Source organism: Stegodyphus dumicola, chromosome 9, assembly GCF_044657685.1.
Source record: "Stegodyphus dumicola isolate Sdum_Otavi_A_Nest chromosome 9, ASM4465768v1".
Lineage (NCBI taxonomy): Eukaryota > Metazoa > Arthropoda > Arachnida > Araneae > Eresidae > Stegodyphus > Stegodyphus dumicola.
Window position 1 is genome coordinate 22,928,507 of NC_140776.1, and position 27,011 is coordinate 22,955,517.

General features: G+C 34.1%; 1 protein-coding gene across 4 annotated transcripts in view; it reads left to right on the forward strand.

Moving 5' to 3' along the window:
* Positions 1–18,531, forward strand: part of LOC118203526 (uncharacterized) — a 294,354-nt gene extending 275,823 nt beyond the window's left edge. For all 4 annotated transcript variants that reach the window (XM_085823275.1, XM_085823276.1, XM_035375809.2 and 1 more), the window contains 2 exons: positions 9,081–9,214; positions 11,443–18,531. In XM_085823275.1, coding sequence (XP_085679401.1) covers positions 9,081–9,214; positions 11,443–14,152 — 2,844 coding nt within the window. In that variant the 3' untranslated portion in view covers positions 14,153–18,531. The remainder of the gene's footprint in view (positions 1–9,080; positions 9,215–11,442) is intronic.
* The last annotated feature ends 8,480 nt before the right edge of the window (positions 18,532–27,011 follow it).

Sequence of the window (27,011 nt, forward strand, 5' to 3'; positions counted from 1 at the left end):
TGATAGCCTGATAACCGAAAGGCTATGTCGCTGATCGTGTCAGCGTGTTTATAGTAGTTCATCGACGACTGTAAAACGTGTTTTGGAGCTGTCCTGACAATATTGGTAAATAAAGTGTGTTTCGATACTTCATCAAGTGTCGTCGTTATTTACTCCAAATCCACACAAACCCCGTACGAACATGAAGGAAGAAAATAACGCAACAACTGGTGTCAGAAAAGAAAAACGCAACAGTATGATGAAAAATAGTATTTCAACATGTAATGATTTATGTAACGCAGAAGGAGACGGAAACAACGAAACAACTGATGAAATCATATGCGTTTTGCGTATTCATAGCAATTCATTCAACTCATATATCACTGTAATAAAAAGCGCATGTTTCATGAAATAGGTATATTTTCATTTTTGTATTGGGTGCTCATTTCTAGTTATACGGTTTCACGTTTCATGTCCCTTGTATCTATATTCCGTTATCCTCTTCTGTCTGTTACCTTAACCATAAACATTTTTCTGTTCTTCTGAATATTATGGTAAGGTTGCTTACGTCGTACTCCTTAAGAAAAAATAGGCATAAATCGTACAATCTAAAAAAAAAAAAAAAAAAATAACAGTTATACGTGGTAATAAGATCTTGCGTATTCGTTGCTGATATTTATTACAGCAAAATTCCATACAGTGTAAATTGGATAAAATTAAGAAAATTTATGAACATGAACTTAATTTGACTTAGACAACCAGTATTGTGAGGTATATCACTTGCCTAAGTCGTACAACGTTTAAAATTGGACAATTATAATAAAATTTTCTTTTTCTAAATTAATTTATTTGTACAATTAATTACAACAATGATCACAAAAATATTTTTTCATTTTCTTGTCAACTTCAGCACATAAGTCGTGTGCACATCCTTTTGCATTTTAGGCACTGAATCATATTCAGGGTCTGCCTCATAAATATTACAATAAAACATTATGAAACAATATAGTTAAGAAAATTTATGAACATGAACTTAATTTGACTTAGACAACCAGTATTGTGAGGTATATCACTTGCCTAAGTCGTACAACGTTTAAAATTGGACAATTATAATAAAATTTTCTTTTTCTAAATTAATTTATTTGTACAATTAATTACAACAATGATCACAAAAATATTTTTTCATTTTCTTGTCAACTTCAGCACATAAGTCGTGTGCACATCCTTTTTCATTTTAGGCACTGAATCATATTCAGAGTCTGCCTCATAAATATTACAATAAAACATTATGAAACAATATAGTTGACTACGGGGTAGCTCGTTTTGTCGCAAGAGGCGCAGTTGGCGTGAAATTATGCTTAATATGTGAAAGGTACGACTTATAAGCGGTGGTACAACTTGTGCAACCTTACCTCATTTTTCTGGAAACGATTGGAAAGTTGTAAAAAGTGACGTAACCTCATCATTCCTTACTTTATCAAACATAATAACGCAAACTTTCTTCTGTGTACGAGTTCTTGAAGATCTATAATGATATATTTCTTTAGATACAATGTTTATACTTTTCTGATAAATTTCCAACCTACGCAGGATTTCGGTTAAAATTCACTTTCCCTGTGCCCAAAACAGGTAGGAAAGTTATTAATGCGGAATCTCTGTAGGAGTCTAAGCTCGATACATCCTTGAAAGAATGCTGCCCTTGACAGGGCGGATAATTAGACGTTGGGTATTTGAAAACATGACAACCAGGTGCATCATTTTCACATTACAGCATACTCGTATTACTTTAGCGACTTTAAAAAGATATTTGCAGGATTTTTTTACAGTATTGCCATGCTGTAATAGAAATATAACTCGAGCTTGACTTACCCGATGAATGACTTTAGCTAGACATGATTTGATATAGTCGGAGGTCACATATTTACTAATAAATTGGCTTCGTAAATTTATATTTCCTGTCATTTAAAGTTTCATTATAAATCTTAAAGGGGTGGCATTTTTTATTGCTGATACGTAAGCAGGGTTTCACCTTTATAGTATTACTCACTCAGATTGTATCTTAAAAAATTTCATTGCTTTTAGTAAATAATTAATTAGATTCAAGCAACAATATTACAAGGCATTGAAGATATTGCTAAAAACAGATTTTCATTCTTTTGATAATAAACATCAGAAATACAATAGATGTGCATATGATAGCATGAAATATGTATGCGTATAGTGTAACTAGTATACATGTATAGATAGCTAACAAATTGCTGATAGCCTAATTAATTGCCTATCACATATTGCCTATCACAAAAATAAATATCAATATGATGATGATAACAATAAAGGAATATATAAATCCTAAACAATACGCACGTATAAAAATAATGAAGAAAATTATAATATTATAATATGTATGAATTTAATCACTGCTCATATTTTCTTTGAGATTTAAAAGCTCCTTGCTTGTTATTTCTTGCAGATTTAAGAAATTCTCTTTCTTATTAGATGGTTATAAAAATCCGTGTAAGCAATTTGAAGTTGCTGCTTCAAATTGCATTCAATCGATTTTGAGTGAATCTGTTCATTTAGTTATCTAGTGGCGCTGAACTGGTATACTGGTTAGTGTCGCTGGCTGCCGGGCCCGGCTTCAAATCCCGGAGAAAGCAAGGATGTTTGTAAAAGTATAGTGTCCGTGTGGCATGAAGACACTTTAAAGATGCGGCGAGCCGAAGGTCCTCTCGAGAGGTTACTGATAGGGTGAGAGGGATAGTAGACCCTGGGACCCGTTCCCCTAGGGTGCCCTCCATCAAAATTGGGGGCGGAACTGAGCTAAATCTCACTGTCACCTGTAAGGTGCTCAAAGGTGTTGCCAATGACAGGCGTAAAACTTGCGCTCCTTACCACGAGGATTTTCGTGGACTTAGGTCGGACGAGTGAGTGTTAGCAGCAACACAACAACAGTTATCTATTTATTTGCAAATTTCAGTATGTAGAGAAAGATCTCGGAAAAATCGGGCTGTCACATAATCAAACCAACAAGCTATTTGACAAACCAAGAATTTAAGAGTTGAAAATCTGCCGAGGGGTAACAATGTATGTAGCCCCACTGAAAAGCACGTGGATTACTTCTCGAAAGCTGATTTATACCCAATAAGTATACCATCTGTTAGATCCATTACTTCGGAGGACTTGGACTATTTAAGTTACTATTTTACCACAATAAAAGTTCCCAAAAAGAAAGCCACTGCTTAATGTGACGCAATCTTTCACTCGGATAACAAGCTCAAGTTGCAATGAAAAAGGCTGTTGCGAGCACAGTTGAAAACGCTGAGAGATCTCGGGTCGCAGTAGCCATTGCACTGCCACTCACCTATCACATTCAACCCACGTGTGGTCTTGTGGGCGCACGAAAAGAATTTAAAATCTGTTGCCCAGCTGAAGCCTTTTTGTTTCTTTCCTTTTTATAGTTTTATTAATTTACCTCTATAAAAGCTGGTGGTTTTCTGGAGTAGAGGGAGGTGGAGTCTGTATCTGGACGCCTACGCAGTTTCGAACCGGTTCCCGCCTTCTGGCTCGTATCGGGTTCAACAGCTGAATAACAAGGTCAAAGCGCATAGACAACGCCTTTCGCTTTCTCCGATGAAATTGAACGCTTGTCGTCCTCTTGTTTGGCCCAACATGCATCCTAGGCCGGGCTCAAACGCCCACCCGGTAGGATAATAAAGAAAACGTAGCGGTCAAATTGTTCAGGCTTTCAATTAAGGCCCTTAGTATGTGCGCTTGGAGACGCTCTACTTATATTCTGAAAGTCTATTGTTCTTAAATAGAACCAGGAGAATGCAAAATGAAAGAAGATATCTATAGTAAAGAACAAATTAATTCAGTTTTAAGTTTCAGCAAGCATGTTCCAGCATTTTCAAAGCTTTAGGTGATAAAAGTTGTTGGCGCCCCGTATAAATTCAACTTATTCATATTTCATATTGAAATTTATCTGGATTTACTTTCAGCCTTTTGTAAATGAATTCTTCGTGCTTTTCCTCAGGTTAAATCATCGATAAAGTCGTCATACTGTAATTTTTAAGCAATATCATTTTTAACTTCCTTGTCCGAAGTAAAGAAAGTATTGTAATCACGAAAAATTCCGGGTACCATATTTCAACGAAAATTCAACAATTTGGCCGTTATCGAATGCAATTTAACGATGTTTTTGCTTAACATCTGTACGTAAGGACAGAATAAAGGACTCTTTATCCCCAAACGAATTATAAGCTGATTTAAAATTCATTCATAAGAGATTTTTCGTCGCGTCTCTCTCAAAAATGTGTAGACTCAGAACGTTGAAATTTTGTATATAAGACTGCTGTAACATGCAGTTGTGCAGTTCCCTTTTTGATTGCAATAGGCGCACCAAACGTATATAAATATATATACATACCCACTCTTTTACTCGGCTCAGTGACCTCTTTTTTTTTTTTTTTTTTTTTTTTTTTTTTGGTAAATTGTGCATTTTCTGCTTTAAAAATGACTGAATTATGTTGTTCTTATCTCCCAGTTAAGGTTTTTATGCCTTTTGTTAACTGCGTGCAATAGTTGTAGAATTATCCACAATTTAAAAGTTGTTTAAGTGCGGCTAAGCCTAATCTTTTACCATAGCAGCCATATTTGTTTACGTTTGAAACTTAGCAGAATAATGAATTAAGTCTTTCTGCACCTTCAGTGTATTTTTGCCGAGTGGAACCAATAGGAAACTTAGAGTTTTGTGCACCGAAATATCTGCCTTCTTGCCTGTTGGCCGAATTGCTTGTTTTTGCGTAGAATTTGTAATTTTAATTCTAAAAATTGTTTTAACTGTATTTGGTGTTTTATGTTTTACCATATCTTTCAGTTTTTAATGAAAATATTTTGAGTTTTTATGTATTATTGCCTTGCTGCGAAATGAGAACTGAATTAACTGAATGATAAATATATCTCTAATGAAATTCAAGAAAATAAGTTTCAATGAAATGCAGGAAAAAATGTGTGTAATTTAATATTCCGTACAAGGACATCATGGGGTGTACATATCAGCTTTGTTTTTCTTCAGAAACGCGAAAGAATATAATTTTACCCCGATTTGAACATTGACCTTAAATACCTTTTTTCTCAATTTCAACTTATAAAAAACTACTTTTATCTGTGCTACTGGAACTTTAATTGTCAGAATAATTCATAGGACGAACCTTACATCAGGATAAATACCTTGCATTGGATTGGTACCAATTATATGGTCATATTTTCATTTCTTCAGCACTAATACCATGGTCAGAGCTACTCATTTTACTCCGGTTATCATTCGTATGAAAGCACTTCGAAGATTTTTCCAGTTTTCCATTCAGAAAGTCTAATTCAATTTTTCAAGCTAAAAAAAGATTTGTAATGTTTGTTTGACCAATTCATGCTTTTCATATTGACTTGCTCAGTGTTTAATTGATTCAGTGAGCAAAGTGAATTTATGAAAATGTTTGAATGAAGAAATGTTTCTGAAATTGCTTGAGCTTTGTCAGACTGTTCATTACAAAATGATCGTTATTTATCAAATTCTACTCTCTTTGAACGCAGGTTACCACACAAAAGCAAAATAACAGAAAAAAAAATATTGCAGCAAGAGTGCAAAGTAAAAGTAAAAATAGAAGATGATTTTGTGACGAGTAAATAAAGAATTCGTTTAAAAAAATTTATTCAGATTATTAAAATTATGAACATAAAACATAAGAATAATCCGTTTTTGAAGAAATAAATAGCTTCGGCATTTACTTGTCATGTATCGCATTTCAGATGTCCATAACATGGGTTTGAGCATGCCTATCAATACACTATATCTCGGCTTAAGCACACAAAGTAGCATTTTAATATTTTGCCCCTTATGTTTCACCAAGATATTGTCGCTCGTCATAACTTATGTGTATAAAAAACTGCATGTAACAAATATGTAATAAATTGTATAATAAATTGCGCATTTTGTGTAATATAAAAATAATAATATATTTCTAAATTAAACTGAATCCTCAAAAGTTTGTCGTAGAAAGTTAATCATAAACTTTCCAATGTAAATATAAAAGGGCTGTACAAAACATTTTGCTACATGCATTATATATATAGCGACAAAGCTCAATATCAAGCTCGATAGTTAAATTATAATTGTAAGGAAGTTTCTTGTACTTCACCACATATTTTCGGGACGTACCTGGAGAAACGTTCGAATGGCAATCGGAAGGTCCAGAATTCGAATCCTGGCAAAAGAATCTCTGTTTTTAGCCCAGGAGGGCTATTAGTCTGGAAACGGCATTTTGCGTCGAATCACTAAAAGAGCTGTATCACTTTTCAAAATTGTTGCCACCAAATATTATCGCCCTATATTATATTTAAATAAATTAAATAATGAAGAATCTGCACTAATGTATGTATGTTTCTCGCATTGTGACAAAACGGCGGTACCTAGAGCCTTCAAATTTTGAACCGAATATGAGCACCTGAATGCCCGAATTGGAATTTGTTTTATTGCCTATTTTATATTTTATAAAACTATATATTTTTTTTTTATGAACAAACTCAACGATTTCAAAACGAGCAACGACAACACTGTGGGGGGGGGGAATCTATCGGAAATTCTAAAGATATGCTGCTTTTAAATGTTTTTTAGCAAAAATGCTCTCGAAATGTGTTTGCGTATGCAAATGGGAAAAAAACGTTCCTTTGGGCAGCTTTCAGTTTTTTTTTTTTTTTTTATTTAATTTTCTTATCACCCCCGCTCATATTTCCTCCACCGATAAATGAAGTTTTTCTGTTCTGCCCATTTAATTTTGATTAGATCTTTTATCTTTTAATAGCGGAAAAGCTGCGAAAGCCAAAATCTTTTTAAAACATACTGGTTAACATTTTTAATTCAAATGAATTTCAAATTAAGCTTTAAATGAAATGAAATCAAAATCAGAAAGAATTAATGTTATTAAAATTAGGCATTTTAATTTACTTTCTGATAATAGAAATAAATAAATAATAAATATCAAATCATTTAATACTTATCAATATACGTACTTATTAGAAAATATTTCATTTTTATATTTAAATTTTAATTTTCTTGCTGAAATTTATGATATACTTATATCATAAATTATCGTATTGCCGTAAAAAGAAAATTGTAGAATAGTAAACAAAATTAGAAAATTAGAAAAGTAATTGGAATTTTATCTAGCAAATTTTATTGCAAAATCAAAATGTAGAGGAATGTATTAGAAACATGTTTAAATAATATGGGAGTTAAAATTAACAGGCATACATTTTACATATTTCACATTCTATTTAAAAGCTTCCTCTCCTCCATCCTACTTGCTTTCATTTTATTGAAAAAATCTGATGTATACACCCCATGATTTCCTTGCACGGAATATTACATTATTCGTATTTTTTTTTGCATGTAGTTTAAATTTATTGGATTGAATTAAATCTACTTCGCCGACAGCGCATAAACCACAATAGAATAAATGCCTATTTGTTTACCATAGCGACACTCTGGCGCTAGGTTCACTTAACAGTATTATATTTCGTTCATATTATAACTCAGAATGCACAAAATTTGTATCAATTAAAGAATTATCTAATCGTTGCCACATGTGCTATTCAAATACTATTATAAAGCTAGAACGATGTATAAAAGAAATTAAGCAAACAAAACAAAAAAGAAACAGTTTTTCACAGACGATTGAGTATTTCTCATTCAATTAATTCAGTTCTCACTTTGCGATAAGGCAAAAATACATAAAAACTCAAAATATCTATATTAAAAATTACGAAGTAAATCTTAAACACTTATTTCCTCGAAAAAATTCCAGAAAGGATTAAGCATGATTTAATTGGAAATATAAATTAAGGCGTTATCTTTGTTGTTGCGATGCTAAGTTTCTCTAGATTGGCAACAAATCCACTAATCTGCTGTTTCAAATGTAAACAATCAATGGCCGCCATAAAAAAAAGGCTTAGCGGCACTCAAACAACTTTAAAATTCCTGATAATTCTAAAAATATTGCATACAGATTTACTAAACGCATAAAAACCTTAACCGGAAGATAAGAACAACATAATTCAATCATTTTTAAAGCAAATAATGTACAATTTACAAACATATAAGAGTAAAGAAACTGAGATCACTGAGCCGGGTAACAGAGTGGATATATATATAAATATATTTATATACGTTTGGTGCGGCCGATTGCAACCAAAATACGAGGTGCACATTTACATGTTAAAGCAGTCGTATATACAAAATTTCAACGTTCTGAGGATACTTGTTTTTGAGTTATGAGAGATACGTACGTACGTACGTACACACGTTCGTACAGACGCCACCAAAAATTCTCTTCAGAATTCATTTTAAAGCAGTTTTATAATTTTTTTGGAGGAAAAGAGTCCTTACATACAGATATCGTACGTCTGTCGTTACGTACAGATATCACGCAAAAACATCGTTAAATTGCATTCGAAAGCGGTCAAAGTGGATATTTTCGTTGAAATACGCTGCGTGAAGCTTTTCGCGATTACAATACTTCCTTTTTTACTTCGTACAAGGAAGTAAAAAGATATTAAATAATCTTCAGTTAATTGCTACATCAAAATGTTTCAAGTGAAATTTATGAATGCTTCGTAAATTTCTGTACAATTTTACAAAGGTAGATAAATACTATATTATATATGAAAATATGTATGACTTCCAAAAACCACTGAGATCAGGATTATTCACTTCAAGAGAATTTAACTTTTATCTTGATTAGAAATCTTTTTAAACTTCGGAATTCCAGGGGAAAAAAAGGTAAATTCGCTTTCGTCACCCGTTGAAGCAAAGGTTTCCTAAAGCCAGAAAATAATCAAGAGCTTTCAGAAGTGATATTTAAATTCAACTACACAGTAGAGATTGTTAAGTTTCTTTAAAGCTGTTTTAGGAGTGTTGGCAACCGCCGTTGATTTCCCTATCGCATGACGTCATTTTATTCTTCAGGGAATTTTTAACATTAAAGCAATGCTATTTTGTATAGAAATATTAGTTTTTTATCTTCATTTAATTTTTATTTTACTTTTAGGAAGCTCCAAGAGTCTTTATCAACAATATTATCGTCCGCTTTCATCGATCATTGGAACTTGAAGAAGATGAAATCAAAACTATCATTTGTCGATATCCTCCACCCTTAGCGCCTACTCAAGTTCCGATAGTTCTGTAAGCACAAACATTATTACATTTTAAGAAAATTTATTATAAAGTACTACAAAATAATTTAACTAAAGTAAAACTAATTAATTATAAATAATTCATTATAATTTTTGAATCATTAATTATATTTTTAATTAATTGATCATAAAATCAATTAATTAATTTTATTGATTATATATTAAATATATACTTACTGATTAGATATATTTTACATAAATCTCTTCCAGTATTATATTTTATTGATTAGCTCAAATGCTTTGTAGCAACTTTCAAAAGATAATTCATGTAAAACTCACTGCTTATAAGAATGTTTATACTAAAATATTTCATTTTTATATTTAAATTTTAATTTTATGTGTGGGCTCAGTGTTAAATATATCTGATGCCATTTATTGCAGAGAAACACGTAGAAATATTAACGGAAATTTCTGCTTTTATGCTCACTACAAAGAAATCATGAACATTACGTCAAAAGCAGCCATTTTCATCCTAATATAGAATTCATGTCAAAGCTTGCAATGTTTACTAATCCAATCCTTAACTAGATTTGATAAGCTGTAGTTAGAAGTTTCTTATCACTAAAATGACAGAATAATCTTCTTAAAGTTATCTGCATATCAGCTTTCTTTGTGATCTAAAATATTGGGTTGGCAACTAAGTAATTGCGGATTTCATTCATAGATGGTTTCAGTTGAATTTTTAGGGTTGCAGACGTAGTACAAACGTAAAACACATTTTGTTATTTGATAGTTGGCAATTCAGCTGTCTATCAGTAAAAAACGTTTTTTGATCGGTTGCGTAGTTTTCGTTTGGCGTTCGTTGAAAAATGGAAAATCAAAAGGAACATTTTCGTCATATTTTACTTTTTTTATTTCCGCAAAGGGAAAAACGCATCGCAAGCTCATAAAACGTTATGTGCTGTTTATGGTGACAAAGCCTTAAAAGAACGGCAGTGTCAAAATTGGTTTGCCAAATTTCGTTCTTGTGATTTTTCACTCAAAGATGAAAAACGCTCTGGTCATCCAGTTGAAGTTGATGACGACCTAATCAAAGCAATAATCGATTCGGGTCGTCACAGTACAACACGTGAGATTGCAGAGAAGCTTCCAGTATCACATACATGCATTGAAAATCACTTAAAACAACTTGGCTATGTTCAAAAACTCGATACATGGGTTCCTCACGAACTGAAAGAAACGCATTTAACGCAACGCATTAATAGCTGCTATTTGCTAAAGAAACGTAATGAAAATGATCCATTTTTAAAACGACTGGTAACTAGCGATGAAAAATGGGTTGTTTACAACAATATCAAGCGGAAAAGATCGTGGAGCAGGCCAGGTGAACCAACTCAAACAACATCAAAAGCTGATATTCATCAAAAGGTTTTGTTATCAGTTTGGTGGAATTACAAAGGAATTGTCTACTTTGAACTCTTACCACCCAACCGAACGATCAATTCTGATGTCTACATTGAACAACTAACGAAATTAAACAATGCAGTTGAAGAAAAGCGGCCCGAATTGACAAATCGAAAAGGTGTTGTATTCCATCATGACAGTGCAAGGCCACACACATCTTTGGTCACTCGGCAAAAATTATTGGGTCTTGGTTGGGATGTTTTGCCACATCCACCATATAGTCCTGACCTTGCACCATCTGATTACTTTTTGTTTCGATCTTTACAAAACTCCTTGAATGGTAAAAATTTCAATAATGATGATGATGTCAAATCGTACCTGATTCAGTTTTTTGCTAATAAAAACCAGAAGTTTTATGATATAATGCTGCCTGAAAGATGGCAAAAGGTCACTGATCAAAATGAGCAATACATTACAGAATAAAGTTATTTAGTTCCATGGAAAAATTGTCTTTGATTTTCTAAAAAAAATCTGTAATTACTTAGTTACCAACCCAATAGTATACAAAAGAATAATTCACAGAGTGCGTTATTTGTTTGTATGGATATAGCAGTCCATAAGTTCGAATATGGGCAAGCTAGAAAAACAATCAAGATGTTTCTTTTTAAGTAAATTATGTTGATTATATTTTCTATCAGGAATATTCACTTTGCAACAGCTCGTGAAATTAAATTAATTAACATATATGTGTTTGTGTATAACATAATTTAATATATTAATGTTAACCAGTTTCATTAACTACTACAGCGAAATGAATGTTACCGTTATTTATATAGACATATTTCATTCAGAAACGTATTTTTCTTTCCATAGGCCGCCGCCTACTGCTGCTGTACCAGTTCTCGTTCCACCTAAATTATCCGAAGTAGAATTGCTTCTTATCATTTGTGCTTTGCTGTTCCTAACTCTCTTACTACTGGGCATTGGCATTGCTTATTATTGCCTTAAGAAACGGAATATCAAAGTTATCAAAAAGAGGAAAGCGATATCTTCTGGCCCTGGATCTGAAATTACCAAACTCAGCGGATCTACTATGGGCACACTGTCAATGTTCGATCCTATTCGTATACCAAGAGCTATAGCACAATCTACTTCAGATTCAGAAGCTGCCTTGCTTACATCTTTGTCTTCTCAGAATGGATCGGGAGATCATAGTGATACTATACCTTCAGATTACCCGAGCGAATCTCCTTCTTCAGTGAATTCCGATGTTGAAGAAATAGAAGGTGGGAGAAGGATGATGATAAATGATGTATCTACAATGCGGGGTGATCACTTTAGATATGAAAATACTGCTTTTATCCCAGATGAAATGAGCAGTATAGTCTCTGGCTATCCTGAAGATCAGGAAAAAGCAAACAGTGTGTCATCTATCCCAGTTCAGCAAATAATGAAACCAATTGAACCACCGAAAAAGAAATTAAAAACAAAAGTGGCAAAGGAGCAAGTCTTAACAACAATATCTGAAAGAGAAGATGCCATGTTCCAACGTGAAGCTCTGCAGAAAACATACGCTGCTATGAAGTCTGTTCCCCATCAGCTTAATCCGCCTATAAACTATACACAAACTTATACACGAGAAGCACCTCCCAAACCCCCCTCATCTTATGCCCCTTCTCTTTACGGAAGCATTCCTGACAATGATAATCGCTCTGAAGCGGAACTCATTGAAAATATTCCCGTGGCTACTCGTAGACCACCTTCATCGTATGCGCCATCTTTAAAAGGCAGCATTCCAGATAATGACATATGGTCTCATTCTGAATTGGAAAGTGAAGTTGCTGTGATGCCCTATGTGAGAAAGCCGAAACGTGAAACAGCTACGGTAACAGATTTCTACTTGAGTTCCCAAAAAACTACAGATATAGAAGATGATATCATGAATTTAAGAAAAACTACTACTCTTCAACACAAGCCTAAATCTCCGCCTCCTCCGCCCCCGCCACCTCAACCTACTGCTGTATATGATTCACCTTCTGACGTTGAGAGCGTAGAACCATATGTATCAAAGGCTTTACTTCCCAGAAAACCTAAAATTGTTGTCCAAAATATAGATGACTTATATTTGACGACAACAACAGAAGTCCATGCAACAGAAACTGTTACAAAAACTACTAAAGATACCATCGCTCAGCATGTGAGAACACCACCTCAGTCAACTGAGCCTCCATCTTCAACTGGAAGTCCATCTACAAACTGGGATGTTACTATTAGGCATTACCCAAATCAACCACCTTCGGCTTATGATGAGCCAGATGATAAAGTTTTAGAAAGACGCTGGGATGCTTATTCAGAAGTGAGTGAAAAATATCGTGATGCTGAAAGTACGACTACAGAAATACCGGCTCAACAGAGACCACGTCATCCCTCACAGCATTCGACAAATACAACTCCTAGGAATTCTCCTTCCCCTTATAACACGATGCATAAAGTCACCAAGACAATTCCTCATCCTACTTACACTAGCATAATTTACAAAGTTTTAGAGCCTCCTCCAGTCGAAGGTGTTGAAGAGTTGACCCCAACAATCAAAGAAAAATGGCGCACTGTTATCACCACAGATGAAACCTTCAGATACTTAGTTCAAGAAGCTACAACTGTTGAAGAATACATTCGTATAACGAAAGATTCAAGATATGAAAAATTGTTTGACACGAGGACGTGGAATGTCATAATAAGAGCTCTGAGCACTCCTGACGATCGATACCCACCAGCACAAGTGGAACCACCTGCAGATGTTAGAAATCCTCGCTATAAAAAGAAAAATGAGTTCGAACCTCCTCGAAATCGTCGTAGCTCGTTACCACCAGTGACAGAATTTTCTCTAGCGAGAGATGCACCTCCTTCAAGCTGTGGCAGTGTTCGCTCTAGAAGGACTTCAAGGTCTGGTTCAGTGCCTGAATATGACCTGAGATCCATGACAGAAGTTGATGTTGACTTCGCTCATGCAGATCGTGAATCTCTTTGGAGTGTCGACACAGGTTACACTTATAAAACTTCGAGAAGTCTCGCCGAGAGATCCACATCAGAGTTCCTGGAAGAAGTGCCAACAATTATAGCTGAACGCCCACATCAGTACAGAGGTGTTCAACAGCAATCTCATTACTACGTTGAACAATCGGCAGCTGAGTTCGTCCGATCACATGATTCTTATTTGAGAGATTCCAACTGTAGGGAATTCGGTGAAGATGACTATCTCCATAGAGAGCATTTACCACCAACACCCGGTGGTAAGAACTCTACAAGACCACGTTTCCTAGAACGATCTTCAACTGAATACTTCGAAGACGTTCCAACGTTGTCTCTGCCTGATTTAAGACAGGCAACAACAGAAGTGTCTTCTGTAACAGAGCGGCGAATGGACAATGTCGTTCAAGAACTTCGCCAAAAGGGAAAATTTTCTCGATCAGAAGTCATTATTGATACTCCAATCATGAGGGCTATTGATAGAACCTCAAGCATTGGTGAGAGAGAAGAAATTAAGTCTGTAACAGAAACTGATGTTTTAGATTGGAAAAGATGAAAAAGTGTCCTTTAATTGTTAAAAAAATCAACTCAGTTTCTACTGATGAGACATTGCAGGAGAATGTAGGTAGCAATTTGTAAAATAATGCTTATAACAATATGTATCTAGTGCCAGCTGTAATGTCAGAAATGCTTACCTCAATTTCTAAGTAACATAATAATAATTCCATATTTGTTTCTTGTATTTGCATTTTTGTGTGACATACGTTTCTTGCAGAAATATATTTTCAGTGTTATTGATAAAGTAATTGAATGAACTTAGATTTCTAAACAACGTTATAAGATTATTCAGGTTGACTAACCGCTACTTATGTAATTACTTACCTTAAAAAATTATACAAGCAGAAGGGTATTTTTGACTTCTAAAGCATAATAGTTTTCAATGTATCAAATGCAGCTGGCACCGTGAATTTTGTTCGTTTTCTCTTGATAAGGTTCATTGTGTGGTGTCTATGTTTTAATTTAAAAGAAAAAAATATATTCCATTCTGCTGTATTCCTTTAAAAGTTTTCTGGCATTTTTATATTAATATGTTTCTAACACAATTTACACATGTGAAATTGTGCTTGAAAAAGCAGCAATGAACGTAAAGTAATTATTTTACATTCATTGCGAAACATTTTTCTAACATCAGGCAAGTAAACTTTTTAATTTCTTCTGAATCCTTAAAATTTGACGTTAAAAATTCCATTATTTTTACAATTCAGATTATCTCAACTCTGTAAGACGGCTCTCACATAGTGAATTTTAAAAATCTAAATTCGCAAGCAATGTTTTCAAAGCCGCGTTTTCAAAATGTTTACTGTACTTAAAACATTACCCATAAAATTTCATAACCATGGAAGAGATAGATTTTTAAACTTTCAATCTAATTTTCTTTCATAGTAAATTACCTTTGAATTGCATCTCTAAATATTCAGATCCGTCAAAAGAAAAGTATTAACGTAATAATCTGTCAAATAAATTAACTTAACATGACGTAAACTATATACTTAAAATATGAGGTTAAAAATACATTATTTTTGAAATTCAGATTCTGTCAACGCTGTAAGACAGCCCTAACATAGTGAATTTTAAAAATCTAAGTTCGCAAGCATTCTTAAGTTGATTTTGTAAGCCGCCTCACCAAAATGTTTATTGTACTTAAAACATTACGCATAAAATTTCATAGCCATAGAAAAGCTAGAGTTTTTAAACTTTTTTTTAACTTTCAATCTAATTTTCTTTCATAGGAAATTATCTTTGAATTGCATCTCTGAATATTCAGATCCGTCAAAAGAAAAATGTTAACGCAATAATCTATCAAATAAATTAACGTAACGTAAACTATGTACTTAAAATTTGACGTCAAAAATTACATTATTTTTAAAATTCAGATTCTGTCAACGCTATAAGACAGCCCTAACATAGTGAATTTTAAAAGTCTATGTTCGCAAGCATTCTTAAGTTGTTTTTGCAAGCCGCGTTTTCAAAATGTTTATTGTACTTAAAACATTAAGCGCAAAATTTCATAACCATGCAAAAGCTAGATTTTTTTAACGTTTTCAACTTTCAGTCTAAATTTTCTGTCATAGGAAGTTATGTTTGAATTGCATCTCTGAGTATTCAGATCCTTCAAAAGAAAAATTATAACTTAATAATCTATCAAATAAATTTACGTAACGTAAGCTATATATCACATAATTTGTTTCTCAATTATGTCTCATATTTTAGGATTCGTAGGAAATGCCATTTTTCCCATTAAATGTGAACTTTTGATTACGCTATAATTTAAATATATTTTCATTCAATTAAATTGAATAATTAGCACAGAATGTCATCAAGCATTGAACCTTATCGACAGATTTTTGGTAAATGTTGATAGATAGTGGAGATTTGAATGATTATGGAAGTTCATATGAGAACTTTATTAACTTAGTAATGGGATTGGACGACTAAAGAGGTGCAGGTCGTGCTAACTAATCCCTTATATCTGTGGATATCATCATAGATATATTTCATAGTTATTAAAAGAAACATTTGAAACTACTTTCTGTTAAGGATTTCATTGTATTTTGCTGATGAAAAATCGCACCTCTTGATTTTGGTTTTTTTATTGTGATGTGTACTTAGATATTAAAAATTCTCTATTTCAAATAATAATTTATCAAAATCCCTTTCATTGAAAATACGCTTATTTAATATAATAATAACTTATTTCATTGCGTCAAGTTCAATAACGCTTATTAGGTGCTTAAATGTTTATATAAGTATTTAATGACTTCAACGAAGAAAACTTAATTAAATTCTATGAGTTTTGTTCATTATATCTTGCTCTGTTATTTCATTTAGTTTTGTAAATGTTTTTCACGTGTAAATAAAGCAAAAAATGTTGTAATACTTTGAAATCTGAAAATAAGCATAATTTAACACATTTTTAATTGAAAGTATTTTTAATTTTGCTTGTTCTGTTATCAGAATTTACGTAAAATGAGAGAGATTTTTATGCCAATTCTCTCGCTCCTTTTCTTTAAAAAATTATTACGCGAACTGAAGTTCATCCAATTATGCATTGCCAATTATATGAAAATACAGTAAAAATAATATAAACATAAAAAAAAAAAGAATTTAAAGAGTCACGACTAAAAATTTATGAGCTGCTGCTAGTTCAACCAGCCTCAAAACTGCCATTTTAACTGTATTTAAAAAGGTATTTTTTATATTCACACTGCCAATGTATTCTAAATGTTTTAAAATTCCCATTAATTGCTTTCGTTAAGACATATTTTTTTAAACATATCTATTTATAAATGATTTTTTTGCTTTTTTCAAACGATGGAAGACAGTAAATGCTGTTAAAACTGTACTTTAAAATGCTATAAGATGTGCATTGTAAAATGCTGTGAGAAGTGTACTTTAAAACTGAAGCTATGACCGCAAAAAAATTACATCTTATAAGAATGTTGTGATAATAAAAGGCCGTTATATGATACTTAAGCAGAATCTTAAAAAGTCTAGTAAAGTCAGTCTTCAGTTTGTTATTTAGAGAGTAGTAGTAAATGAAGTTCGTAAATGCTGCATAGTTGTAAATGCTATTGGACAGGAAGAGGAATTAATTCAAAAGTTATGCTTAATTATTGTGCAATTTCGTAGTAATCGATTATAAATACTGCAGCAGAAAGATAAAAGGTTAGTGGAGAATTTTAGTTCTTTAATTGCCTAAAAATTAGGAAAGCCAACAACCTTGTGTTTGGCGTAAATTTAGTCGTCACATTTATATCCTTCGGCAGTAAAGTGAAAGAGAAGGTTGTGCCATCTCTCGGCAAAAATAGTAACAACACTGAAAAATCAATTGAATAGAATTTTGAAAGCGTTAGGAAGGAGTGGATTGAACTTAAAAAATCATTAACTAAACAAGACAACTCTTTGTGAACGTGAAAAGCTTCAAGAAAATCCAGTTCATGAATCGAAATTTGTGAGTAATTTTTGCAGATCCAAAGTCAAAATTATAGTTAAATTTCCGGCAATGATTAGCAACTGAGTCTGACTTGTTTGCGTCAGCTGCTTTCCAATCTTGCTTCTTTGCTGCTGATAAAGAGGCACCTGTTAGCTGTTTGCCTTCGAAATCGTTTGAGACCTTGACTTAATATGTGCCGAATACAAGGTTCTTACTTTGTTAATTTTGTGTTTCACTTTGGAGTTTTTCTCTTCTGTTTGATTCTTTAATTATCTATCAAAATTAAATATTTGAAATGAACTAAATCTTAGAATGCATTGCTTATTTCCAAAATCACATTCGCAGCTTTTATAATATTATAAAGTCCACCATATAATATTCTTTATCTAAATTTCCTATTGAATAAAATTAAACTCTAAAATTATAACTTTTATTATCCTATAAAATTTATTATCCTATATCCTGCAATATGTTGTATCTAAACGAAAAAATGAAGTTTTTCTGTGGTAAAGATCTTAAAATAAAATCATTTTTTATTATATGGTCATATTTTATATTACTATTAATAACGTCTTATTTTCTTTAGCATTGTATTTTCTGTGGTTCATTATAAAGCATTCTAAATGTGATATATTTGTTTCAAGTTTAAAAAAGGGCTTTTTTCAGTTTTCCAGATAGATACGTATCTATACTCTTCCTATCTGGTCATCTGAAAACTTTGCGGTTTTAAGGTTTTCTAGTCATTTTGGTTTAGGTTCTAATGCACTGTTGATAATTTCTTTGAATGTTCTTTTCTTTAAATGTATATCAGTTGTTTCAAACTGTTTGTTTTAAACTATGAATTCCGCAGTGAAATCCAGCACTAAACCTGGAACAGAACAATAACTTAAATGTTAACCTTGTTTTTTATTAAAAAATCTAATAAAGTACTTGTAAATGTGTTTTGTGTTTCGTTATTAAATTTACATTTTCTATTCACTAATTTTCAGTCCTTTACTTCGTGACATGTTATACATTCATCAAGCGGCAAGTGAAAAATTGTGTTTTTCGTAGAAAGGAAGTAGAGAAGCTGCTCTGAATGATTTGTATTTGTACACAGGTATAGTACACTGCACTTGAGAATGTAGGAGAATCAATATGGTATGCGATGTTGCTTGTCTTATTGTTAATTAAGCTGAAATTTAAATTTTTATAATCTGTTGATTACCTTGCGCTTTTTAGAGGTTATATACTGATCAGCCAAAATATTATAACAACCCTCATAATACTGTATCGCTTCAATTTTTGCACGCAAAACAACTGCAGTCCATCATAGCAGAGATTCTACATGCCCTTGGAAGGTATCTGGAGGAAATTGTACCAAATATTGCAAGCATAACCCACGCAATTTCCATAGCTTGCAAACAACAAATTGGTGAACTGAAGCTTCTTGAAGTCACAAATGTGACCAATCTGCTAAATTAAGTGGTGAACACATTAATAAGAATTCACTATACATATACCGCAAGCTATTGCAACACAGTTCCGGTCATGGCACAAGAGTGTATCACACTGTCCGCACCTGCCATTATGTTCCATCGATCCTAGGATGTTCGATCCTAGATGTAGATTAATATCCTCCAAATATATTACCTGGACCATTGGTCTATTATCGTCCTGTAATACGTATGCTAATCAGCTGTTCGCCTAGGAGACAGCGTAGCCTGACACAGCTCTCGACATGATGTAAAAGAAATCTTGATTCATCCGACCAGACAACTTTTTTCCATTGTTACATGATTCAGTCCAATAGTGACTAGACCATGCTACGCTAGATAAAAGCTGTCACATGGAAACCATGCAACAATGAGAAAAGAACAATCTCAGTGTACTTATAGCTACAGTAGCCCACTTTTAGTTATAAACGCTGATGATTCTGGATTACCAGAGGCACTTAAGAAGAGCATCTGCTATAGAATACTACATCTAATGGAATGTAGTGGATTGTGCTGTCAGATGCAGTTATATTTGGACCTGTACTGTCCAGTTGGTATAGTGGCTAGTGACGTAAACCACTGAGCTGGCTTCCGGCCCAGGTATATAAAATAACCATACAGGATCGAAAAGCAAACGCAACAGGAGTTTCCGCTATCAGCCAGCCATAGCCCAGACCCTGGTCGACATAAATAAAAGATAAAATTACAGAATCATAGTGTAATACAGATCAAAATTACAGCTTATTCCCCAATGACTGTGCGTAGTACATCAAATGCAATACATTCAATCAAAACTTTCAGTAGCACAGCAAATGTTGTTAAAAAAACATTACAAAAAATCCCATTATACAATGTTATACTACAGACGGATACCATATTATTGCCCTATTGAAATATAAAAAGGATATCCTTAGGTTCGCTGGATGTACTTCCGCAGCTCATTATTAGTTAACCCACAAATTAATAATGGGAAACAAACCACAAGATGTCTTCATATTAGCGAGAAGACGGGTAAGTATGGACGATGGCACTATTATGCCTATATAATATGCTTGCATACAATATTATACATAGACAATAAAATACAATAAAACCATACATGATACATGCAAATATTATTAGTAATAAAGTGTTTAGGTACAAATACTAAAACAATTCATAGTACCAAAATACGTATTTGCAGTGCAAATATACATACATAGTATTAATACATATAATGAAAGGAATGTTCTTCCCATTGCTGCGGACGATTAAAAACACAGAAAATATGCTGATATGCAATTCAAGAAAGCACCATATTTCAGTTACTGTACAAATTCCGACATTATAAAAAAACACTATACAGGAAATTGTGATTAAATTCTAATTCTTTCAGCATGACGTACTTGCAAGCAATTTCATGTGTCTTTACAAATATAATTAGTAGTAAAATTTAACATACTAAATGCAGTAAAATACATTATACTATATTGCTACTATAATTTACGTAATTTTCAAAATAATACCATGTAATAAAATATAATTTTTAGTATTAAAATGTAATATAGTTTACATAATTTTCAAGATGTTATCACTTAAATACATTACATAGCATTAGCACAAAAATTACAGGCACTTAGTAATTAAAAGTGGTTAACAATTTTCCGGTTTCAACTATTTAGTACAAAATTGTGAGTATCATCAAATGTGCAGTTAGAATTTGTGAGTTATTCAGTGTATGTCACGGTAACACTTCCTCTTATAGCGTGAGATCTAGAAGCAGTAATAGCCTTACCTAAACTAACATAAGATATGCTTAATTTACAGACTATTAAAATTACTGGCTCGCTTCAAACATTTCTACTCAGTTTTTAAGAATTTGCTTTGCGCGAGTTTGTTTCGTTTTAAATTTTGGAACCATTGCATCCAAAAGCTATAATTAGGCTGTCTTACAGTTGTTCCCAATTTCTGTGGACAGGAGAATACCAGGTGATCATGGTCACCTTCCTTACCACACTCGATGTTTCCATCCACGCTGATTCCAAACCTGCTGAGGTAGGATGGAAAGGACCCATGTCCCGTAAGGTAATGCATAAGGTAGTTACTGGATGTCTTGAGCTATTAATGACCGCATTCAGCTTGTCACATGCCCATTAGATGGTATTTGTTCCATCTTTAGTACTCTACTCCATTCGTTCATTACCTATTTTGCCCACGCTGACTGTAATACCGATGGACCTGGGCTCGAATCTTGGAGAAGATATTTATAGGTGTATAGTGTTTGTGTTGCATTTTGAGTGCCTGTACTCAAAATACACGACCAGCCGAAAGTCTTCCCGAAAGGGTATGATAAGGGAAGTAGCATGGATACCCTCGGACATCCCCCTGGTTGTTTTTCCTCAAAAATGAGGCGGAAGCATAATAATTATCTAGGTTCAACAATATCAGCTCGATCAACTCGTACTACAAAAAGGTGCTGGCCTAGCTTCTACCTGTACCTGTCACTAGAGCCACTGGCAACCAAATACTTGGCTTCACCTGTCTAAATAGTCAATAAGAAGAAGGACAAAAATAAAAACACGTTTGCACTGCTTGGAGATCGATTACGGGCACATAAAATCCTCATAATTTGCACTATATATACAGTTCACCAGGGAAAAGAGGCACCGAAACCCAGCTTATACAGAAGCCATACACAGTTAAACGCCCTTGAAGCCATCCTAAGAGAAACAACCTCCCCGGTATAATGGCAATCTTAATAGTGCATCTTTTATGTTTAATGAGTTTATGTATTAATATCTAAATTACTGACGAAAAACTCTTTTCAAATATTGTTCGTTCACAAGAACATTAATCTTAAATTTGGATTCCAGCAATTTACAATAATAATAAAAAAGGAATTAATATGAATATATTTTGTAGTACTCTTTATTATAACTCGATTGAGTTGAAAACCCTTTCTGTAAAAGGGTGGGAAAATGCACCCTTATTGTATTGCCTTTCCTTAACTGACTTTAACAGGTTAGGTTAGGCTATTTAATTACGGCAAAGCCTCGAGGGCTATCTGCCTAAAGGGATGGATGCCTTCGTGGAGGACTTTCTAAGGGAAACTTGCTCGTATACACGTTGCACATGGGGAAAACCACGAAAACACCCATGCAGCTAGCCCGTTCGCGGGATTCGAACCTCGCATCGAACTACCAGTGTACAGAGTTACCGCTCGGCCGCTGGGGAACGACTTTAACAGAGTTGAAGTTTATTCTAAAATAATTTTATACGTCCATAAAGCTCGTGAATCAATGAAAGTCATAGCGTTTCATGACGTTTTTCATAGCTTGAAAGCGATACTTAGGATATGTATTATATTTATATATAGCCTTCTTCTAATACAGGTATTTTGACATATAATCGGACATTTTCTAAAATGACATGGCAGTTTTGTTCCATATTTCGATTCTACGAGTCAAATTATGTCTAAATATTAAATTTTGTAAAATCTTGGGCGAAATTTAAGGAGAAACTCAAAAATTTATCTTGGCGCATTTTTTTCACTTGCGCCAAAGTTTCTTTTAAGTGGTCAATTAAAACACCTTAGCGCCTTTCTTTAACAACGAAGAAAAGTTACATTAAATGCTGCCCCTCTAAATCGATACATTTTAACATACTTTTGTAATAGTATCGATATTTCTAATCCACAAAATATTTTATTTATTTCGTCAAATATTTTATAACTTTTTATACGCAGTTTTGAGAATGCTAACTTCTATCTTTAACTGTTATTCAATTTAGCCTCTTCTATATACTTAGTAGTGTTAAGTATCGTTTTTCTTCAAAACCGTCAAAATCTGGGCTAATTTTAGTGATAAATCACAAAATGATGATACAAATAATGGTGAAAGTTTCACCTGAAGAACCACTTCAGTAACTTTTTGAAAGAACAGTTCTTGAAATGATGCTGCACAGGCTTTTAAACTTCCATTAAAACAGGAAAATTCCATCATTGTATTTAGTCTTTTTTGAACTAATGATCGTTCCTGTGAACAAAAGAGTGAATTTAAATGTATGGGACTGAAACTTTGTATCTTATTTAATCGTCTGTCATTTTTTGCAGTAGAAACCGGATGTTTCTTTACATGTTCTTAGAATTTTTCACTTTTTTTTACGTGTTTTCTTCCACAAATACCAAAATACGAAAATTGCTCTATTTTGCATGTAGTCATCCTAATTTAACCATACAAAATGATAATATTAAAATGAAATATTTCTATTATTTCTTTTCTTTAAATTCTGATCATTTTTCAGCATACTCATTTCGTTTTATTTCCAGTTAATTAATAATTTCTAATTAATAATACTTTGTACAAGGAAGTAAAAAGCACAATTTAAACTTTTGTATCAAATACGAATGATGTCCCAGTTTTGTGAGAAATCTTTATTACTAATAAAGAAAAGTGTTCAGACGCTTAGAGAATTTTAGTTTCTAGGTAATTATGCATAACCGTGCGATCTCACTCTGTCGTTTCGATGATAGTTATCGTTAAATAAGGTACCGTCAGAGCTGTGCGATCTGCTTTTCGATCTCGTCAGGTAATTTTTGCTCCTCCTAGACCATATATTAAGTTATAGTTCATTTTTTATAGTTCTTATTGTTCATCCTCCGTAATAAGTACAGCTTCCTCGCCATTTGCTTCTCACAGTCTGTATCTGTAAATACTTTATCTTTCCGCGGATTAATTTCCACGAATGATTTAAAGTGCGTTTAGATTTCGTTTCCAGTGCTAAAATACGTCATACGCTATGTTATGGCTTTCATATTTACCTGCCAAAACCTTTAAATTACAGAATATTAAGATGGAATTTAAAGCCAAAGTTTTCTTTTTAATCTGTAATCAATTCGAGTACCATATTTCAATGAAAATATTCATTTTAACTGCTCTCAAAACCATTTGAAAGATGTTTCTTCATGGCATCTGTACGTACGCATAGAATAAAGGGCTATTTTTGGCAAAATGGATTGTAAAATGGATATAAAATACATTCAGAAGAGATTTTTTCTTGACAACTGTAAGCACGTATACCTCGCATGAGTAGCCGTAGAACGCTGAAATTACACTGGTGTGCAAAAATTAAGGACAAGACGGTTTTTTCAATATAACTTTGTACAAAAGCTTTCCAAATCAACACATTTAATACCGTAAGATCCCCAATACGTAAGGACATGAGTAATGTAAGCAACACTTACTAAAAGAGAAATCAGAGGGTTAAAAAGAAGCTTTATTGAAAAAGTAGCATGGAGCGCAATGCGACTGAAGGCCGAAACATCCCTGTGATGGGTGTCCAGCAAGAAACATCCGGTCTTTAATAGGGGATATGATCTCCCCGGACTGCTAGGCAGGTTTCACAGCGTCTGCCCATGCTGAGAATGAGGGTGTCAATGAGTTGTTGAGGCATTGCTGCCCATTCGTCTTGCAGCGCCAATCGAAGCTCCGGAATCATTACTGGTGGTAAGGTACGAGCTGCCAAGCGTCTGCCTAGAAAATCCCATACATGCTCGATGGGATTGAGATCCGGAGATCGTGCCGGCCAATCCATACGTTCAATATCCTCACTCTCTAAGAGCTGTTCGGCAGCTTCTGTGCGATGACATGGTGCATTGTCGTCCATGAAAAGGAACTGCGGACCCATAGCGCCTCTAAAAACACGCACATATGGAAGAAGAATCTCGTTACAATAACGGGTCCCGTTGACTGAACCTGCGTCGAAGATGTGAAGGTCTGTACGACTACCAAGCATGATGCCTCCCCAAACGAGAACACCGCCACCTCCATACCTGTCCCTTTCAATGATGTTCGAGGGATGATTGCGGCTTTCCCGCTCTCTCCAGATGAGTATGCGATGAGAATCGCTACTCAGACTGAATCTTCTCTCATCTGTAAAGAGTACTCCTCCCCATTCATTGTCTCTCCAATTCCGGTGTTCCCGGCACCATAGAGAACGCCTTCTCCTATGGGCAGGAGTTAGAGGTACAGACCGTACAGGGCGTCGTGCAAACATACCACCACCGTGCAGTCTTCTGGCCACGGTAAAACGCGATATCGGTCGTCCAGTCGCCTGTGTCGTGTGTCTAGCGATTTCTCCCGATGTCTGCCGCCTGTTTCTTCTGGCCTGTAAGGCAATATACCGGTCATCTGCGGGTGTGGTTCCTCGTGGACGACCACTACTAAACCCCCGGATAGCTGTTCCTGTAGTTTGAAATTGTCTCCAAAGTCGTGAAACGATGCTGTGAGCAATTCCGAACTCTGCAGCCACACTTGTCACACTGCGGCCTTCCTCCAACTTCCCAATGATTCGACCTCGAGTAAAAGCATCCAGATGTCGTCTAACAGATTGATTATTCGCCATTTATCGCTGAGGCAGCAACTCGGTGTGATTTTAACTGCTATACGGCGTACAATCTCTTTGTCAGAAATACTGATCTTACACCGACAATATACTTTATACTACTCAGACACTCCCCCATTACGTCTACCTGCATATCTGCGCATGTGCTACCGTACATCACCTTACTTAATCTCCTGATTGGTCTTTCTGTCCGCTCTGCCTCTTCGTTCAGCTGCTATGCTAATTTTTCAACTTCGTCCTTAATTTTTGCACACCAGTGTATATTATATGGCTCTGCTGCTATAACATCCAGTTATGCACCTCCGTTTTTCTTTGCAATCGACTGCACCAATCATATATATGTAAAATATAAAATATCTATCATTCAAATAATAAATTAATAATAGCCCCTTTAACTCCCGTCTTCATTCTAAAAATAATAGAGCAATAATTTTTCTAATCAAGATAAGTTATGGTATCTTATATCTCTGTGCAACAATCCATAATAACATACTGGATGGCATACTAACATTATGCTCAATAAAGTCAGGAAACTTTGCACAAAACTTATTTATTCAAAATTTCACAACTTCCATATATACAACTCAGTACTTTTTTCTTATAATTTTAACTACGCACTTCAGCTTCTCTCTCCATGCTGCTAGGACGTAATTTCTCTGTATCACTAAACGCCCCTTGAAGCGCACAGCACACAACGACGGCTGAATTTTTATATATAGTAAATGAAATGTATAGTGCAGTTTAAAAAGCCAGTTGCCTTTAAACAAGGAACGGAGGCCTTTATAAGCAACTGCCAAAGCAACCCTTAGCCACTAATGACAAACATTAGTTAGATTTAAGTGGATTAGCCTAAAAGATGGAAATTTTTGTATTAGAGAAAATTGTGGGCTCTTCTAGGTTTGTGTAAAATAAGAAAAATAAATAATATGTAATACATAAAATATCTATCTTTCAAGTAATAAATTAATAATAGCCCTTTGATTCCCGTTTTCATTCTAAAAATAACGGAACAATCATTTTTCTAAATAAACTCCTTGCAGTTCTGATGCGTACTTATCGATGAAATTTGAACCCAATATTTGGATATTAATCTGTCATGTGATTAGTATTCGATATAAAAGGTAATTGCGCAGCTCCCCCTCTGTTCTACATTTAGGCGTCTACATTGACAAATCTCTTAATTTTAAAGAACATGTACAATATGTTACTAACAAGGCTAACGCTGCTTTCATCGCTCTCTACTCTTTAATAGGAAGAAACTGTAAGTTAAACCTCCGTACTAAGAAAAATCTCTACATCTCACTCATTCGCCCAATTATTCTCTACGCAATTCCTGCCTGAGCCTTTTTTTTTTTTTTTTTACTTATTACGTGCTCGCCCTTAGGCACTACACGGAAAGGGAGGGATGCCCTGTGGAAGTCTTTTTAAGGGAAACTGGCTCATATCCATGTTACACATAGGAAAAACCACGAAAACGCCCATGCAGCCAGCCCGTTCGCCGGGACTCAAACCCCGGAACGAACTACCAGTGTTCAGCGGCTTCCTGCCTGGGCTACTGTACGAAA